The sequence below is a fragment of the Pteropus alecto genome, unplaced genomic scaffold, assembly GCF_000325575.1.
Source record: "Pteropus alecto unplaced genomic scaffold, ASM32557v1 scaffold170, whole genome shotgun sequence".
Classification (NCBI taxonomy): domain Eukaryota; kingdom Metazoa; phylum Chordata; class Mammalia; order Chiroptera; family Pteropodidae; genus Pteropus; species Pteropus alecto.
Window position 1 is genome coordinate 1,079,659 of NW_006429634.1, and position 20,752 is coordinate 1,100,410.

The window sequence follows — 20,752 nt, forward strand, 5'->3', positions numbered from 1 at the left end:
GAGACTAAACCCTCCTGCTGGCAAGGGAGATCTATGTTAGGCCTTTGCTGCCAGATTCACACTGGGGGATGTACTGTGACTTCGCAGTGGCTCCACATGCAGTTTGGAGCTCAGAAGAATTCTGAACCATCTTTTTCTAGGGTTAAAAATCCAGAAGAAAGGAGGTTAATCCTAGAGAAAGGGGACAAAATCCTGAAGAGAGAGTACAGATGAGAAGAGACCAAAGAGTTCCACACGTGGAAAAAGTAAGAACAGAAAACCAGACCTCTGGATAGTAGGTGCCAGGCTAGCAGATCTGACGGCTGGCACTCACTGGTGCTGCTGCTAGTCCTGCCCCCTTCCTTAGCCCAGGCCCCATCCCAGCTCCTACCTGGTAGGTACCTTTCGTGGTTGTGGCTGTACTCTGTGGTGTTGAGTGACAAGTGAGTTTGTGTAAAGGGCTGGTTGCCAAACAGATTGTCACTGCGAAGGTTGTGGCAGAGTTTCTCTAGGAAGCGGAGGACGTAGGTGATGCTGTTGACTGCCGGGAGGTTGAGGGTGTGCTGTTCCCGGTCAAACACGGCTGTGGAGTGAAGTAAACAGGGCTGAGCACGTCAGCTGGGCAGTTCAGTGCAGCTCTGGGCAGGAGGAGTCCAGCCCATGGCTTGCTTCAGGCTTACCTGGTTACACAAAGGCAATCAGTGCCCAGGTTTCCTCCCTCCCTCCCCTCTGGGTTTGATTTTTGCCTCCAACTACAAAGAGCTTGCAATAATGGGAGTGGCGAGGCCAAGTCTGTTGTACCCGGGGCTCTGGAATGATTTTACTCAACCTGTGAAAACAACTGTGAACATAATTCTATCTGCTTCATCAGTTGGCTGGGCCTCGCCCAGGAAATCTGTTCATTTAGGGTGCTATTTCCATAAGAACTGCCCAAGAACAGAGGAGCTGGGAAGAAGAGAATACAGCCATTGCCAGCAATGGTTTGGGTGCACAATGCAATCTTTATAAGGGCATCGGAATTTTGGCAACATTTGGAACTATGCCATGTTTGGTTTTATTTTACTCCCTATCTACTTCTATTCAAAAAGTATCTGCATAATCCTTAAAAAGCAAGGGCCTCTGCATTTGTCTCTGAGAGCAGAAACAAAATGGGGGGATAGGTGATTCTCAGGAACCAATCTGGGGGCAGAAGAACCCCAGAGGAGGTATAGGTGACAGCAACTAGAGAGAGGCAGTAAAGGCCAGGTCCCTGCAGACTGCTGCTGCACAGGAGCCAAGGAGAGAGAGGGAGTGGCCTCAGCCTCAGAAGGAAAGGAAGGCTTGATTTCCTGCGCAGTTCTCAGCCTTCTATTAAAATTCCGTCCCTGCCTGTCCCATCCTCCACCTGGCCAATCACTCCCTTGTCCAGGCTTCCACATCACCCTGCACATATTTCTCTACTGTAACACCCCTCACAGTTAGCTGTGAGATATTCTTCCTTTTCTACCAAGGCAGAGCCTGAGCCTTCATCCTCCTTTCTCCTCCTCCCCCAGCCAGCGTCTGTTTGGCAATAACCTCTGACATATAGTGAAGGCACGACGAGTGTTTACAAAAGAATACAGTTGGATTATTTATAGGGTTTTCCATGTCAACTGCTTCCTGAGGCTGCGTATTGCAACTTGTCAGAAGGAAGGGGCAGGAGATTATGGAGTAGCACACAGTTAACACTGAAAGGCTTTAGGTCAAGTCTTCATGGGTTTGGTGGGTAAAAAAAAAAAGAGGTTTGGACTTAGGAAAACTGAAACAGAACTGAGACACACCAGAAAAAGTGAACATTCTCAGTGAGAACACCACCACCACCAAGAAACACTGTGTAGTTGACTCAGACTCACATAGCAGGAAAGAAAGAGGAAATGACTCCTCCCACTCTGCCCTGGGGTTCAACTCTCTTGTATTAGGGCTGACTGGGGACTGGAAAGCTAAGGAGTCAAAAGACTCTCAAAAGGAGTACAAGGTTCCCTGACGCCAGGTGGGAGGCCGTGGCAGTCTGGGTAAACTCTCCTTTGCATATAATACAGCCCCCATCTTGATTCTATTTTCTGGCATGCCTTTAAAGCAACATACTCATATTTTCTGCATGGAGAGGTGAAGCAGGCAGGCTGGCTGGGGAGTAGCCTGTTTAGAGGCTCAGTTAAGCAGAGTCCGTGCGGGTATTCCATTTGGCAAAGGGTTGCATAAGACTGAGAGGGGCTCAAGGAATTGAAAATGAGGACTCTCTGAGGAAAGGAACACCTTCGCACTTCTCTAGTGCCTACGGGTGTGAGGTGGGAACCAGGATACCTTGTCAGAAATCAGCCAGCTGAGAAGGCCTGACCCTGTGGCTAGGAGGCCGTATCAGCCCAAGGGAGCTTACCTGAGATAACCTCGCCACTGTGGCCCTGTTTGAGGAAGCTGAAGACAGTTTTCTGGTGATAAGCACAGTCAATGCAAGCCTGGACAGCCTGCTGCAATACCACGGAGGCGCGGGCTGGCCCAAAATGGTCAGGGAGCTGCTGGACCTTCTTCTTGTCTAAGTGGGGGCCTGTGCTGCCGTTCTTGTTCAAGTAAATACAAACTGCAGGAGACAAAGAATTAAAGAAGCTTACAGAGTACTTGGGGTAGAGAAGTTGGAGAATAGTTCTTTTTCTTTCTTTTGTACCCTGGACTCTGGTCCTGAGCAGGATTCCCAGCTGCTAAGCTGGTGATACATCGTGGGAGGGGGTAGAGGGTGGCTGTGCCCAGCTGCTGCCAGCCCAAATTGCATGACCAAAGGCTCTGGGAACAAAGCCTGCTGGAGGAGCAGCTCAGACCAAAAGCCAAGGCGTAGCAGAACTTGCACTTTGTCTTCTGTGCACTGAAAAGAAAATTAAAACAATTTCCCAGATATATGAACTTTCATTTTTTGTACTTGGTTGCCTCACATATTCTTTGTGTAGCTTACCTTATATATCCAAGGAGTTGCAGGGCCATGGCTATATTAGGAAGAGAGAGAGAGAGAGAGGAGAAGAGGGGAGAGAAGAGAGGAGAGGAGAGGGGGGAGGGGGGGAGAGAGAGAGAGAGAAAAAGAGAGAGAGAGAGAGATAGCGCGCGTGCGCACACGTGTGTACGTGTGTGTGTGTGTGTGTTTGTGTGTGTGCGCGCGTGCGCACACATGTGTACGTGTGTGTGTGTGTGTGTGTGTGTGTGTGTGTCTGGCCTTGGACTTAGAAGGCCTCTCCACTGGTCACTTGCCTCGCTTTCTGTTCTGGGCCTTGAAGGCCTTTTGTTACTTCTACATCAACACTCAGGCCCCAAAAAAGTAGCAAAAATAGAAAAAAAAAATGGAACAAAGGAAAACATGAAAAGGGCTTGAGGGTCCCATCTAGATAGTTGTTTGTTTCAGGAGTTTCTCCTGTCAAGATAGCTAGGTACTGTCCTAAGTACAACCCTCCACCGGGCACTGTGATGGGGTAGGGGATAGGTGGGTATAGAAAAAAGAGGTGGTCCTAAACAGAATTGCTTTCTTGGTCTCTGGAGAGGACTCATAGCAGCCTGCTCAGCTATGACATTCTCCCTGTCAATCTGCCTTCTAGGCTTTGACCTGAGTAGGGGGTACTCTCCTTTTTCACACTGTCATGGCTCACTAACTAAAAAGGTAGGAGGGCAAAAATTCTCTTTTGCTATTAAAGGCAAAAAAGATAAGAGCAACAGTTGTGTGGGCTGTGGATGGACTGCTGTCCTCCTTGGGCCTCAGGCTTACCATGTTACTGGTAAAATGCGGGAGCTGAGCCAGACGCTCTCTGAGGACTTTCCTACTTTTATCATTCTAATTCTAAGGGGAAGCAAATAACACTATACCACTTTCTAAGGTGAGAAGAAAATGGAAAACAAACAGAGAGGCAGAATGTGCAAGATGACAGGTGAAAAAGAGAGAAAGGAAAAAAGAAAGGGTAAACAAGATTAACTGAAATAAACATTTAACTCTGTTTTCTCCTAAAACCCACAAAAAGGAGCCAGATAACAAGAGAGGAGACAACATAAAATTTTGGAAGCTGGAAAGCAGACTGGCAAAGTAACAACTGACTTAGCAGACCTAAGAAAGCTGAATCCTTAACCAAGAATGGGGAATGATGACAACTAAACTGTTTCACCTAATAATTCACAAAAGACCTAAGAATGGGCAGGTGCCTCTGGAGGTGAGTGTAAAGGTATACCTAATAATCAAAGGACTGGTTGAAGCCTATTAAGAAATAGGATTTCAATATCAAAATATGATTCTTCTGCTGAAAAATGCAAGAACTCACAGAGATAAGATTAATGAAAATAAATGAAAACATTATAAGTTCATACCAGCTTAGACATAATAGCCCTAAATGAAAACCAACCCAAATGTCCATCAACAAGAGAATAGATATATACATTGTGGTATATTCATTTATTGGAATACCACTTGGCAGTAAAAATGAACTACTGAAAAGGTGCTTCTCACAAACATTATTTTGAGGGAAAGAAACTAGATAGGAAAGAGTACATATGGTATGTTTCCATTTATATTAAATTCAAGAACAGGAAAATCTATAAGGTAACTTCTGGGGCACAATCAGGGGAAGGTTTGGGTAGAAATGACTTTCATATTGATTGAGGTAGTTACATGGGTGCTTACAGTGACTAAAAGCATCAAACTGTACACTTAAGACTTGTATATTTCACTGTATATAAACTTTACCTAATTAAAACACACAAAACAGAAAAAAAATTATAACCGGTCCAGCAATGTTTAAAAAAATAAATTCTACATGGATTAAAGGGTGAAATATAAAAGGCAAACTATTAACCCCTAGAAGAATGTGGCGATTTTAAAACATGGCCCCCAAATTCTTTGATATCCCTTTCATCGATCTCTGTGATACTCGGCCAATAGTCTACGGTGGAAATGACACTGTGCTAGTTTCTGGGTCCAAGGCTTAAGAAGCTGGCAGTTTCCACTTCCTGTTTCTTGGGACATTCACTTTTTGAACCCAACTACCATGTGTGAGGAGGCAAAACCACCCTGTGGTGAGGTCCATGTGGAGAGAAACCAGAACCAATTTGTCAGCATCCTCCACTCCTAGTCGGGCCACTACAGCTAATACTGCATGGAACAGAGACAAGCTGTTGCCACCTAACTCTGCCGACATTGTTGTTTTCAGCCATTGAGTTTTGTGGTACTTTGTTACATAACAAAAGGTTATTGGAACAGATTGTAGAACCAAAAATAGAGTGCTGCAGTAACAGAAACCTGACACACAAGGCACTGAGTTTGGAAAAGGGCAGCAAAAAGAAGCATAAAGGGCCACAAAAAGGGTGTTGAGGAAGCTGTCAATAAGGGCTTAAAGGAAAGTGAGGAAATTCTTAATGGAAGATGGATGACAGGGGACTCTTGTTAGGTAGTGATGGAAAGTTTGACAATACTGTCACTTGAAGTAACATGGAAATAGAAAATGTACCTGATGAACTCCATGAAATAGCTAAGGTGATTTCTAGACAAAGTAATGAAAGTACCATCTGGCTTCTTCTCACTGCCTATGATAAAAATGCAAGATGAAAGGGATGAGCTTAAAAAATAACAAATATAAAACATAAAGAATCCAAGGATTTGCAGTGTTCAAAAACAAAACTGCTTCTCATACCTGTCTCGCCATAAGGCAGGTAATCCTGAATTAAGAAAGAGTCAAATCCAGAAGGGGACAATAAAATCTCGTTAAGATGTCAGAATGATTTGAGACTATGCTCCATAGACTCTTTCAGACCAAAGGCCCTCTAAGAATCTTATGGACACATCTCTCAGATTCTCTCTCTTAAACGAAAGAATTTTTAAGAATCTTACGGGCATTGTCTCATAGTGGCTATATAGGAAGCCCAAACTAGAGAAGGGCTTACTTTTAAAAGATTTGTGTTTGTAGCTTTTGTCTAATGAGGTAAATCCCAATAGTATTCATAGAAAACTCATTGAAGTTCTAAGAGAATCATTCTGGAGGAAGCAATGCCAGCTAAGACTAAAAGGTACAAAATAAAAAGAATCTTTTAGACCTCAACCTTTCACAGGTAGGAAGAAGACCAAGAAGGCAATCTGTTTTCTTATGTTAAGGAAATGATGATTCAGAGGACAAAACCAAGAGTAATGAAAAACAACTCCCAGAAAATACTATTGGATCTAATTAAATTGGCAACATATGCCCAGCTGGATATCAGAATTTTTATAGACCAGTGATGACTGCTTTGTGCTTCTAGTCTTTCTACCCTTTGAACAGGTGTATTTATGTTATCATATGCCAGTCCCACCACTGTATGTTGGATGTGTGGAGAGCAGACAACATATTTCTTTAGTTCACAGGTCTTTAGATTGAGAACTTCATTTAAGGAACTATATCTGATAAAGTGCACCTGAAACATCTCATTTGCACCTGGATATGATTTAGATGATGAAATCCTACATTTGAAGCCTGATGTTGTAAAGGGATAAGACTTTTAATGGGAAATCCTACAAGGAGAAAAATAAATATTCCAAGTATAAAAAATGTAAATCATTTATGTCCAGAGAGTAGACTAATATTCTCCTTCTCTTGAATCTGGGCTCTGTGACTACTTGATCAATAGAATATGGTGGAAATGATGCTATGCTTATTTTGGAATCAAACCTCAAAAAAATAATAACCTTCACTTTCCTGTCTCTTGGGACACTTGCTTTCGGAATCCAGTCACCATGGTATGAGGAAGGCTAAGCTATCCTTTGGAGAGGTCCATGTAGAGAAGAAACAGCACCAATTTTGCTAGCCACGTGAATAAACCATGTTGGAAGTAGATCCTCCAGCTGCAGTTGAGCCAACTGATGCCATGTGGAAGAGAGATGAGCTGTCTTAATTTTAAGATAGTTGAATATATTGATATTACCTTTTTCAGGTATATAAAAGGTTATGTGCCTTTTCTGTAATAGTTTATGCTTATTGTCTTGCTTTAAAAATCCTTCCCAATCTTAAGGCCAGAAAGATATTTTTGTATACTGTCATGTTTTGGCTTTCTACTGCATCTATGAAATCAGAATTGGAAGTTGTAAAAAAATTTTGGAAAAGGGTCCAGCATGTAAAAGAGCTTGGAAGTACCAACTCCATTCTAACAATAAATAAGAAGCAGAACAAAATGAAAAATCAACAACTCATTTTAGGTCCATAAGAGAAGTGAGGTCACAGGGCAAACTGCTGCCCCTCAAATTTAGAGAGGTAGATGAATACAGAAAATGATAATTTGCTACAGCAGAAACTCAGGAGAAGAAACCTCCACAGGAACCAGTGGTAAGGTAAGAAAATATAAACTGTAATTGATGAATTGCTGGAAATTCAGTGTGGACAACTCTGAGAGTTCCAAGCGCCAGGGAGACCCAGTCACAAGGGGTCCTCATACTTTTATGGAGTTTTACTTCCAGGAGCTCACAGTGAATATCAGAGAAAAATTCCCTCATACAACCAGCAACGGAAGGGGTAAAGGAACCATTTTGAAATACAACAGAGAATTCTGTTTTTCTTAACAAGGTCTGCCCTCAGGAGAAACTATTTTACCAGAGCTTAATTTGCTGGGGTTTGATCAGATCCTAACCTACCTGGGGAAAGTGCAATACCCATCTCCAGACCCCTCCAGCCATCCTGTTCCACTTAGAAGGGGTTGAGAGGACTAAGAAGCAATGGTGAAGTTCAAAGTCTAGGGTCACAGGCTCACCAAAAGACTGAGACCTACTTATAGGACTACAGAATACTTCTCCTCCCCCTCCACCTCACTATTACATCATTAAAGACCTATTTACAAAAATTCCTTTTACCCAGTACATCGCATATGGCTTTCAAAAAATAAAAAGTCACACGGTATATTAAAAGGCAAAAAATGAAGTTTGAAGAGCAAGCATAAGAACCAGACTCAGACATGGCAGGGATATTGAAATTATTTGATTGGGAATTTAAAACAACTATGACGGATATGCTAAGGCGTCTAATGGATAAATGAGACAGCATACAAAACAGGCAATGTATGCAGAGAGATGGAAATTCTAAGAAAGAATAAAAAAGAAATTTTAGAGATAAAAAACACTATCACAGAAATGGAGAACACCTTTGATGGGCTCATTAGTTGATTAGACATGGCCAAGTAAAGAATCGTTGAGTTTGAGGGTATCTCAATAGAAACTTCCAAAACTGAAAAGCAAAGAGAAAATAGACTGACTCTCCCCTCACCAAACCCCCCACCAAAAAAAACAACAACCCAAAACAGACTATCCAAGAACAGTGGGACAACTGCAAAGGGTATAACATACACACACATAATGGGAATACCAAAATGAGAAAAGAACAAAAAAAATATCTGAAGCAATGATGACAGAGATTTCCCCCAGTTAATGTCAGGCACCAAAGCACAGATCTAGGAAGGCAAGAGAACACAAAGCAAGATAAATGCCCCCCACCCCAAATGACACCTAGGCATATTATATTCCAAATGCAGAAAATCAAGGATTAAAAAAAAAAATCTCGGTAAAACCCCCTCACCTTGCCTATAGAGGAGCAACAATAAAATTACATCCTTAGAAAACATGTGAGCAAGAAGAATGGAGTGAAATATTTAAAATGTTGAGAGAAAACACCTACCAACCTAGATTTCTGTACTTTGAAAAATTATCCTTCAAAAATGAAGAAATAAAGACTTTCTCAGACAAAGAAAAATTGAAGGAGTCTGTTGCTAGATCTTCCTCGAAAGAAATGTTAAACATGTTCTTTAGAGAAAAGGAAAATAATATAGGTCAGAAACTTGGGTATACATAAAAAAAGAGCATTAGAGAAGGAATAAGTGAAGGCAAAATAAAAACTTATTTTTCTTATCTTAACTGATCTAACAAATAATAGTTTGTTCAAAATAAAAACAGCAACAATATATTTGACTATGTATGCTTATGTGTGTGTATATATGTGTGTATATATATGCTTATGTATACTTATGAGTAAGTGAAATGAAAGACATCAATCATATAAGGGCAAGGAAGGAGGAATTAGGATTATTTTGTTATGTCTGTGAAGTGGTATAGTGTTATTTGAAAGTAAAGTAGACTGAATTAGTTATAAATGTATATTTCAAACTCTGGCATAATCCTAAACATTTTTTTAAAAAGTATAATTGATATGGTAAAAAAGGAGAAAAAAATGGAATCATATAAAATGCTCAATTAAAACCACAAAAGGCAGAAAAAGAGTGGAAGACAAAAACAGGAATAAAGAACAAGGGTAAAAAACAGAAAATTGTAACAAATATGGTAGATATTTATCCAATTATATCAATAATCACTTTAAATGTCAATGGTCTGAATACACCAATTAAAAAATAGAGATTCTCAAAGCGGATCAAAAAATAAGATCAACTAACTGTATGTAGTTATAAGAAACCCACTTTAAAAACAAAGACGCGTCTAGATTAAAAGTAAAGGGACAGAGAAAGATATACCATGCTAACACTAATTAAAAGAAAGTGGGAGTAGCTCTGTTAATTTCAGACTGCAGATTTTGGAGCAAAGAAAGTTACTGCAGATAGAGGCATTAAGTAATAATATAGAGGTCAATTATATAAGAAGATATAACAACCCTTACTGCATAGGCACCTAACCACAGAGTATCAAAATATGGGAGGAAAAAACTGATAGAACTGCAAGGAGAAATAAATGAATCCACTCTTATAGTTGGAGACTGCAACATCCCTCTAGCAGAAATGAACAGATCCACCAAGCAGAACATCAGTAAGAACACTGTTAAACTCAATAGTGCCATCAATCGACTGGATATAATTGATATCTATAGACTACTTCATTCATCAATAGTAAAACATGCATTCTTCTCAAGCTCACGTGAAACATTCACCAAGATAGACAACCTTCTGGGCCATAGGACAACATTCTGGGCCACACCTTAAATTAAAAACAGTAGAAATCATACCATGTCTACTCTTAGACCACAAGGGGATTAAACAAGAAATCATAGGTAAAAAAACAAGAAAGATAGGTAAAAAAATCCCCAAATAACTGAGGATTAAACAACACACTTCTGAATAACCTATGGGTTAAAAAAATAAATTTCAAGAGAAATTAAAAAAAAAATTTTCGAAAAAAAATATTTTGAATTAAATGAAAATAAAAATACAACTTATCAAAATTTGTAGGATGCAGCAAAAGCAGTGGATAGAAGGAAATTTATAGCACTGAATGTGTATATTAGAAAAGAACATCTAAAATCTAAGCTTCTATTTTGGGAAACTAGAAAAAGAAGAGCATATTAAATCCAAAGTAAGCAGAAGAAAAGAAATAATAAAAATTAGAGCAGAAATCAATGAAATTGAAAACAAGATGTTAACAGAAAAATAAATATAACCCAAAATTCATTCTTTCAAAAGATAATAAAATCAACAAGCCTTTAGAGAGGCTAAATAAGAAGAAAAGAGAGGTGTAAGTTACTGACAAGAGAAATGAAAGAGGAGACATCAACATCAGTACAGAGCTACTGTCATTAAAAGGATAATAAAAGAATACAATAAATAATTCTACACTCATAAATTTGATAATCTAAATGAAATGGACCAATTCTGTGAAAGATACAATCTGCCAAAACTCGTTTAAGAAGAAAAAGACAATCTGAATAACCTATATCTATTGAAGAATTTGAATCAATAATGAAAACCTTCCAAACTAGAGAGTAGCAGGCTCAGATGGATTCACTGGTGAAGTCTACCAAACATTTAAGAAATACATTTTACTAATTTTCTATAATCCATTTCAGAAAACAAAATCAGAGAGAATACTTCTTAACTCATTCTAGGAGGCCAACATTAGCCTAAAACCAAAACCAGACAATGGCATGTGAAAATTGATAAAGGAAATCTCAACTAAAATTAGATTTGGGAAGGCCTGTAGAGGGAGCTCTCACATCATACCACTTCATCATCAATTACCTCAAATAGAAAGAGGTCGATTACTTGGAACAGAAATATGTCAGTTATAGATCTCAAAAGGAAGAGACTTACTTTGCACTTCCAAACAGAAACTTCAGCTACTTTAGAACTCCAGCAGGACGAAGGACTATTTTCCCCCTACCCAGCAACAAGTCCAGCCAATGCAAATGCTGCAGCTCAGCCAACAAGAAACTGTGGTCACCTAAACTCTTAATTTCCTCCAATTAACTTTCATTTTTCTATTGCTGATGACTTCCGTGCCCCACTTTCTCTTCTATAAAAGCCTTCCATCTTGTATAACACCCAGAGTATCTCTCTGCTAGCTGAGATGCTGCCCAATTCATAATCATTTCATAAAGCCAATTAGATTTTCAAATTTACTCAGTTAAATTTTGTTAACAGACATTACAAGAAAATTAGAGACCAATATCTCTTTTGAAAATGCAAAAATCCTCAACAAAAATATCAGCAAATTGAATCCAACAATATCTAAAAGGAATTTTACACTACAAACAAAATGGGATCTATCCCAGGTATGCAAGTCTGGTTCAATATTCGAAAATTAATTAATATAATCCATCACATTAACATTGATGGATTCAGAAAAACCATTTGACAAAAATCCAAGACCCATACATGATAAAAACTCTCAGCTAACTGGAAATAAAAGGGAACTTCCTTAACTTGATACTTGATAAAGAAGATCCACAAAAAACCTACAGCTAACATCATGTGTAATGGGAAGAAACTAGAAGCTTTCCCACTAAGATCAGGAACAAGGTAAGGATATCCCCTCTCATCGTAACTTTTCAACGTTATAAATCTGTTAAGTCCTAACTAATGTAATAAGACAAGGAAAAAAAGGTATACAGATTGAGAAAGAAGAAATAAAACTTTCTTTGTTTACAGATGATGTAATTGTCTATGTTGAGAATGTGAAAGAATCAACAAAAAAATTCCTGGAATCAATAAGCAATTATAGCAAGGTTGCCAGATACAAGATTAATATACAAAAGCCAGTCTTTTTTCTATATAACAGCAATAAACAAGTCTAATTTGAAATTAAAAACACAATACCACATTAATACCTCCAAAAATGAAACAGGTATAAATCTAACAAAATGTGTACAAGATTTATATGAGGAAAACTATAAAACTGATGAATAAAATTAAAACAAGAACTAATGGAGAGATATCTCATGTTTATGGTAGGAAGACTCATTATTGTCAAGATGTCAGTTCTTTCCAATTTGATCTATGGATTTAATGCCATTCCAGTCAAATTCCCAGTAAGTTTTTTGTGGCTATCAATAAAGTGATCTAAAGTTTATATGGAGTGTCAAAAGATCCAGAATAGCTAACACCATATTGAAGAACAAAGTTGGAAGACTGACACTAGTCCACTTCAAGACTTACCATAAAGCTACAGCAATTAAGATGGTGTGGTATTGCCAAAAGAACAGAAAACAGATCAGTGGAACATAATTCAGAGCCCAGAAACTGTCCCATATAAATACAGTCAACAGATCTTTGACAAAAGAGCAAAGGCAATACAGTGGAGCACAGTCTTTTCAACAAATGGTGCTGAAACAACTAAACAGCAAAAAGATGAAAAAAAAAAAAAGAATCTAGAGAGGAGCAACAGGAACTCTCATTCACTGCCTGTGGAAATGCAAAATGGTTTGGCCACTTTGGAAGACAGTTGGGCAATTTCTTCCAAAATTAAACATACTCTTACCATACAACCCAGCAATCTCATTCCTTGGTATTTAACCAAAGGAACTGAATACTTATGTCCACATAAAACCTGCACACAAATGTTTATAGCAGCTTAATTTATAATTGCCCAAATTGGGAAGCAACCAAGATGGCCTTCAGTAAGTGAATGGATAAATAAACTGTAGTATCGCCAGACAATAGTATATTATTCAGCTCTAAAAAGAAATGAGCTATCAAGCTATGAAAAGACAGAAAGGAAATTTAAATGCATATTACCAAGTGAAAAAGGTCAATCCGAAAAGGCTACCTACTGTATGATTCCAACTATACGACATTCTGGAAAGAGCAAAATTGTAGACACAGTGAAAAGATCAGTGGTTGCAAGGAGTTTGAAAGAGGGAAGGATGAATTGGCAAGAGCACATAGAAATTTTAGGGCAGTTAAACTATTTCGTCTAATCCTATCATGGTGAATACATGTCATTAGACATTTTCTGAAACTCACAGAACGTACAACAAGAGATAACCTTAATGTAAACTGTGGGCTTTGGGTGATAATGATATTTCAATACAGGTTCATCAGTTGAAACAAATGTACCACTCTGGTGGGGGATGTTGATAATAGAGAAGTCTATGCATATATGGGGGCAAGAGGTATATGGGAAATCTCTATACCTACTGCTCAATTTTGCTGTAAACCTAAAAAACTGTGTAGTAAAAAATTTAGAAAACAAAAGCTCTTCATAGAAGATGCAAATATCAAGAATGGGAAGCAGAATATAAACATTTCCTAAATGTATGTAAGCGACCAAATTTCCTAAATGTATGCAAAATCCTTTTACGCAGAGCATCTTGAAAGACTGGTTTTCTACCAAATACCATTTGGAAAATGCCATTAGAGTAATAAATAATGATACTTTTAAAAGTAAGATGTCAGAAACAAAAAACTCAATACAATGTTTGGAAGATATAGTTGAGGAAAGTTTAAAGAAAGTTGAGCAAAAGACAAAGAAAATAGGAATAAGAATAAAGAGAGTTAAGAATATTAGAGGAGATGAAGAAGTTCAATATCTGAATAACAAGTATGCCAGAAAGAGTTAACAGACAAAAAGTGGAAGACAATCATTGATAAAGGAATTTAAGAAAATTTCAAGAAACTAAAGAATGGAATGGGCACACTAAGTGTCCAGCATAGTAGGTGAAAATACTCACATGTTAGGTAAAATTTCAGAATACTGGGTATGAAGAGAGGCTTCAAAGAGAACAAACAGGTTTCGTATAAAACTAAAGATGTAAATCTTAGAAAGATTTACATGAGAAAACAAAGACATGGGAAGTAGCAAACTGAGGATAACACAAAAGATTGGTGAAGAGGATGTCAAGGAATTCTGAAGGCTCCAGGAAGATTTCTTTTAGAGTTTGAAATAGATAGAATGTATAATGTAACTGAACACAAAGATAGATGTATACAGTAGTAAGATAGTTTAAGGTTGAATTAATAAGTACATAGCAAAATAAATACATAATAAATCAACAAGACTTACTCTGAAAACAAAATGTTGTGCAACGAAGGAAAAATAATCATAGTATACTACATGGCTCAATTAAGAAAAGCATTTAACAAGTCGCCATAACAAAAATACTGAATTTCAATCTAATCAAAATTATAATAGGGTATTGATACAGAATTAAGATAGAGAAGTACATGTGGGTGGGTAAGGGGCAAGGAGATTAAAGTGTTACATCTTCATCTTCTAAAGTGGGCTGTTGGTTGGAAAATGCCTCAAGTTAAAGAAATAGCAATAGAAACATTCCATTTTCATATACAGAGGTAAATACAAGAATTAGCTGAATTAAAAGTGATTTCCTCTGGTGAGCAGTAAATGACAAGGAGTTAGGGTGGTTTGTTTCGTTTTTGTAATAATTCTTGTAGACCTATTGTTTCTTTAAACTGTGAGCATATAATAACTCTTAAAAAGTGTTGTATAGTTAAAAGAATGGAAGGTAAGTAATAAAGGATACAGTGTGACACATAGCTTTTAATCTATGACAACTTTTATTGTTAACATTTGAAGGGACTATAAGGTAACTTGGACTAATCCTATCATTGTACAAGTGTGAAAACTGAGGCTCAGAAAGGGAAATGATTTCAAGGTGACTAGCCAAGGTCCCACTGGGGAATGGTGACACAGTAATCAGTAAAAATTGCTATAGCCTGGCCAAGAGACAGAAATGGACACAAAGATTCCATTTTTCCTAGGCTGTGAGAAGCAGGCCAAGGAAGGGATGCCAGCTCAGAGGCTGCCAGAAGAGTTGGTCGGCATCATTTAAATGTAATAGTGAGGCATAGTCATGAAGCTCCCATTGCTGTGGATCTTCTAGGTATTGTTGAAAAGGCACATAGGCATCTAAGTGGTATCTAGTATGATGTGGGGTAAACCAAGCATCTGGGCATCTAGGGGTCATGTCATGAGATTTGAAAACATAATCAATATTTTCACCATAGTGTGTGTTTGTCCTTACTTCCTCATTCTTGGCGCTTAGGCACAAAGGCCACTGGTCATTAATCTAATGACACTTGGACTAAACAAACCCAGTAATTGACCATGGTTAGAGGCAGATGATATGTTTGGAGAAATCGTATGATAGGACCCTGATGAGAACTGGACATAAATGCCACAGGCTGGCTCTGTTGTATTCCAAAGGTTATTTGGAGGGGAAACTATGGCTGGCCTTCCCTTTAAGCTCTAAAATTCTAGGATATGGGCAGAGATATACTCAACTCCCTCAAAGACAAGACTACCCTAATTTCCATGGGGATACTCCAATTGATTAGACTTCCCTAAAGAAGACAAAGTATCTGCAGAATAAAAGAGTAAAGTTGTACACATGGATCTTAATTTACACATAAGAAAATGAATATTTTTCTTTATAGATACCCCGTTGGGAAGCTATGTATCTACTCTAAAGGAGCATCTCTTTTAGTTACCTTCATAGATAGTTTAGGGAATAAGAGTTATGAATAACCTAGGGTGATTAAACAACCATTTCAGCTACCAGATTTTGCTTTGAATAAAACATTAATTGATTCATCTCCAAAAGTTCACTCTCATAGTATCAAGTTTGCCACCATCACTGATGTTAAAAAAAAAAAAAAATCAGAGCAGGTTCATATATATTTGAATGGTGGCAGAATATTGTAATGCTGGGAGGGTTCTGGACGGGATCATGCTAAGAATGGAACACCCTGAACTGGAAAAAGTAAGTATTATTACAATCTGGGCCAGGGAGCTCCTGGTGGTGGCCCCACCACTACCCCACTCTCATGTACCAGCTCCTCAACTCTGAGTTCACAGAATATTTACCCAAGTTTCTTTGATTGTTTTGACAGGATGGAGGTTTCTCTGAAACTATATCTAATGCCAAAGGGACATTTTTTAAAAAAAGATCCTATTTATGTTTATAATGTACAGAGGGCTAATTATTGGTGCAAGACAAGAGAAAGTACAGACACTTGGGCCTGGGGCTTTTTATAGCTAGCACTATGATTTGCTCTTACCTGTGGGGGCCTGCATGGCTGAGCTGGGGATGGTGGCAGCATCTTGGGGTACAGTGCTGGTGTCCGGTTCAGGGGTGCTGGTTGTTGGTGAGGTGGGTGGTGGGTTCAGCAAAGTCCGAGGTTTCCTCTGTCAAAACGGATGGGGAAAAGTTTGCTACCCATGATAGGTAACTTGTCTTCTTAGTCTTCTATTTCTAGCACTTAATTCATCCATGAAACTGAAATATATCTGTAGATAGGGCTGTGTTTTATCTGTTTTCCAGTAGTCATCTTGCCCAAAGCTGTATATACAGTAGATGCTTAGTAAGTATTTTCTGAGTCTACGTATAAGATTCTGGGCTTCTGTAAAGCCAGAGCTTAATTCACTGTTTTTTCATACTAGAAGCAACATTATGATTTGAAGTTCTTTATTAGTTGGGCAGACAAAAGCAAAAAAGGAAAAAATGCTGTGGTTTGACTTCGTTATTACTTTGTACTTTTTCTCTCTCTTGAAAAATAGAAATGAACCTTCCCCAACTCATAAACTACTTTCCTCTGCCTACCTCTTCAGCTCATTACCTGCCATTTATTATACTTAACCTTATAATCTAGTAATCTCTAACTATATCACTTCTCTAAAAACCTTGCAGTTTTACGTGGTCCACACTTTTACCATAATAAACCATCCCTCTGACTGAAATGCCCTTTCTTTTTTTATCTTAAAAATATCAGTTTATTCAAGAAGCATTTCTAGATTTTCTCTAGTTATTGTTTTTGTGCTATTTCTGTACTTTGTATTGTTGCATTTGTCACAACGTATTGTCATTATATATTTATATATTGGTGTACACTATTAGCCTGGAACTCCTTGAGAGTCTGCTTCTGAGTACCATTCCTAGCATGGCACTTGGCATGTCTCAATAAATCTTTTTCAACAAAGCATACAGTATAGAAATCTAATAATGGGAGAAATAATAAAAATGATTTGAGACATCTAGTATCTCCTCTATGCTGGTCAGGGCAGTCTCTGGGAGACAAAGATCTCAGAAGGTTCTTTCTAAGATAAGGTTTTCTAAAAGCCTTTCTGAATGTAAGGAAAACAGTTGTCACTGAGGTACACAAATCCTCGTCTACTAAATGTCACACAGGGTATATTGCTGGGAGCTGTATAAACCTGTTTACTTTATAGGAATGTATTATCTAAAGAGATAGCACAATGACAGCAAGCATAAATTATAAGATAGCCTTGCCTGTGAAAGTACTGAAAATACTTATGAAAATGTGCAAATCACAAAAGGGACATAGACATCTCCTCATATTTTTTGATATTACTAAAAGTAAAAATCCAAATAAGCATTTAGGGAAGAAAGGAATATCAGTTCAATTTTACTGAGTTGTTGGTAGGATTTCATAGGGTCCTTGAAAGAACAACTCTGGTAAGTAAGGTGCCCAAATATTGTAGAAGAAAGCAGAAAGATGAAACACATTATTATTAGTTGACATAGGTGCAATTACATATATTGCATCTACTCAGATATTACCTCATCTCCATTTTATTGGTGGGAAAACTAGAGCCCACAGCCTCACTTATAGAAGAATTCTCAAAGTCACTCAGGTGGAAATGAGATATAAACCTAAGTATGTCTGGCTTCAAAGCCTATGTTCTAGTCACAAGACGACTTTGCTTTAAAAAGGAATATAAAGGTCATGGGTTAAGTGGAAGGGATATACACTTATAGAAATAGGCAAAAAGGACAGGAAGGGAAATTAAAGAGTCAAATGCCAGGCCATACAGTACAGGATAAGATGAGAATTATTGTTTTCAAGAGTGTTGGAAGGAAAGAGGACTTTGGCTACTATGTTTAGCACTGCCTAAGGAAGCACAGCAGAGGCGATTACAGTATCGTAGCTCTTAGGTTTTGAAGGATCTTAAAGTCTATTTATTCCAACCATCCATCCAATACTTCTACTTCCCTGTCCCTGAAAACGTTCCTCCCATACAGTCATCCAGTTCCTGATGAAATACCTCTAGTGATGGGAGATCACTACTTCCATTTGGGGATAGATTTAACTGCTCCTTTTATGTTGAGACAAAGCATTCTGCTTGAGTTTCTGCTTATTGTTTCTACTTCTGTCTTTGGAACCTCACAGACAAGTGTTCTCCCTCTTTAATCTGACTGTCCTCAAGATGCCTTCATATCATCAAAGCATAGCTTCTATGGCCTTGGAATCTTAGGGACTTTAGTAGTCTCCTCTATCACATGAGAATGAGAAGAGAGTAATGGAGACAAAACTGAAGACCTGGGTTAGGGGTTAGTGGTAGCATGTCAGGAGCATTATGTGTTACACACAAAGATCAGGATGTGACATCAAGAATTCTAAGTCAATAAATAAGAGACAATCTCAATTGGAACATCATCACTAAAACCATCCATCCATCCACCTTGCATATACCGAACATCTCCCAAGAGACTGAGATATAAGGCACTGCAGGAGAAAAAGAGAAGAAAAAGATTAGTTCTCAACCTTGAAGAGCTTATATTCTAGGACTGAAGTTGGCTGGAGCTGATAAACAAAACCAAACCAACTTGAGATTGGAATGGAATGCCCAGGGAGAACTAGGTATTATCTCCACATTGGAACTCAGTATGGCTTAGGAGGGAAATGCAGAGCAATCTCAACAGGGTAAGATAGCCATGAAGAACTGGTCACAACTGTACTTTCAGGAAGTGCTCAGTGAACCCTGACTCAGCAGTTTTTTCCTACATTAGAGGTAAGTATTGATTCCCGCAAGAAACATGAGAGAATGAATATGCGGTAAGGCAGCGCTAGCCTTGACACTAGAAGATCTGGGGACCCAATCTCTGTAGCCTTTGCTGTTTATTAGCTATGTGACCTTAGGGAAGTCAATTCATATTTCTAAGTCTCAATTTACTTAACTATTAAATAACATTAATACTACTCATCTCCTAGAGTTTTGTGAAGATTATATGATATGTACGTAATGGTGTCTGATACAGAGCCTGATATTTAGTAGGTATTCAATATATATATATATTTTAAAAAGGGCAGGAATAGAAAAAGAAATACATTTACAGAGTCAATTTGCTCTTTCTGTTCACATGCCCGGGTATCTACTCTGGGTAGGTTAACAATTCCATCTATGGAAGACATTAGACCAGAATTCCCTTGCATGTGAGTAATTTTCAAAGTCAAAATCCTATGTTTAATATTATCAACTTCCACATAAGTAGCTAAGTAGGGATGACAATCTAGGAGATTCCTCTTAAAAGCATACACAAGGTAGAGAATAGGGCTAGACATGCCCCTTTCCAAGATGGATGGATATGGATGAGTTACCCCTTTAAAACCCTTTATCCCTTTCTGGGAAACCCACATTTTTACCTACCTTACTGCCAGGTTTGGGACCCCTCTTCTTTGGGAATTTCAAAGGTTCAGCTGACTTGGATGGGGTAGAGATGGGATGGGGAATTAGGGGCTTGGGTGTCCGGCCCCGCTTCTTTCCTGGTTTACGCCCCCTCTGCCCTGGTTGATGCTCCAAGACAGTTTTGGTGCTGCTGTGGAGGCTGGGCTTCTCAGTGTTCACATCGGATGCAGGATAGGGACTCTTTGGAATCACAACTGCAAGAAAAAGACTCATTCTATCACTCTTCTTCCCATCTATATTCCCATCCCAGCCAGAATAATAAAAAAAAAAAAGATTTCCTACTTCTACTTGGGTTTTTTATCTCAAGAAGCTAGTTTCCTGGCATCTGACCTAAATGTTAGAAAATCTCAGAGGAGAATTGAATTTAGATTGGCTAAAATTGGAAGTTTTCATTATTTCTGGCAGATGCAGAAAATATATATATATTTTTTCTCTCTAAGGCATATAAACAGAACCATAGGCTCAGAGATGGAATGACTCTTAGAAGCCTACAATCCTTTCCCGCTAAGAATAAAGATCTGAGGCTCAGAACAGTAAATGAGGGTGTCCTTAGGTTATGGATGTCGGGATGAGGACTTCTGTTTTGAAACTAGGCCCTTCAACCAAGTCAGGGATTTTCTACATCAATCTACTTAGGTTTTAGTGTGATTATTGCAGTGAGTAGTGAAATATGTGGATATACATACATCTGATAGTATCTCTCCTCACCTTAAAAATCTTTGCTCCATGTTACCTTTAAGGTAGTTCAAATTCTTTATCCTGATACCCAAGGACATTTGTGACTTTGCCCCTGCCTTGTTCTCTAGTATGGCTGAATTCATTTCCTGTCACCTGCCCCCATGTTCTAGACCCACTCTTTTCTGAACACCATGTCATTCAGGTATGTTGAGTTCTCTATTCTTCTTGGTCAGATATACATCAATACTCAGTTTTCAAGACTCAGCTCCAGGGACACCTCTTTACTTAAGCCTTGTCTTACTATACTCTCCCCCAAAGCATTCTGTAGACACCTATGTTAGACTACTTTCAATTTTACTCCAATCATTCACCTTCTCCTTAAACTGA

General features: G+C 38.4%; 1 protein-coding gene across 12 annotated transcripts in view; it reads right to left on the reverse strand.

Moving 5' to 3' along the window:
• Positions 1-20,752, reverse strand: part of SCMH1 (Scm polycomb group protein homolog 1) — a 111,281-nt gene that overhangs the window by 16,862 nt on the left and 73,667 nt on the right. For all 12 annotated transcript variants that reach the window (XM_015596405.2, XM_015596238.2, XM_015596474.2 and 9 more), the window contains 4 exons: positions 19,649-19,881; positions 16,261-16,387; positions 2,372-2,572; positions 371-562 (listed from right to left, as the gene is read on the reverse strand). In XM_015596405.2, the coding sequence (XP_015451891.1) occupies positions 371-562; positions 2,372-2,572; positions 16,261-16,387; positions 19,649-19,881 (753 nt within the window). The remainder of the gene's footprint in view (positions 1-370; positions 563-2,371; positions 2,573-16,260; positions 16,388-19,648; positions 19,882-20,752) is intronic.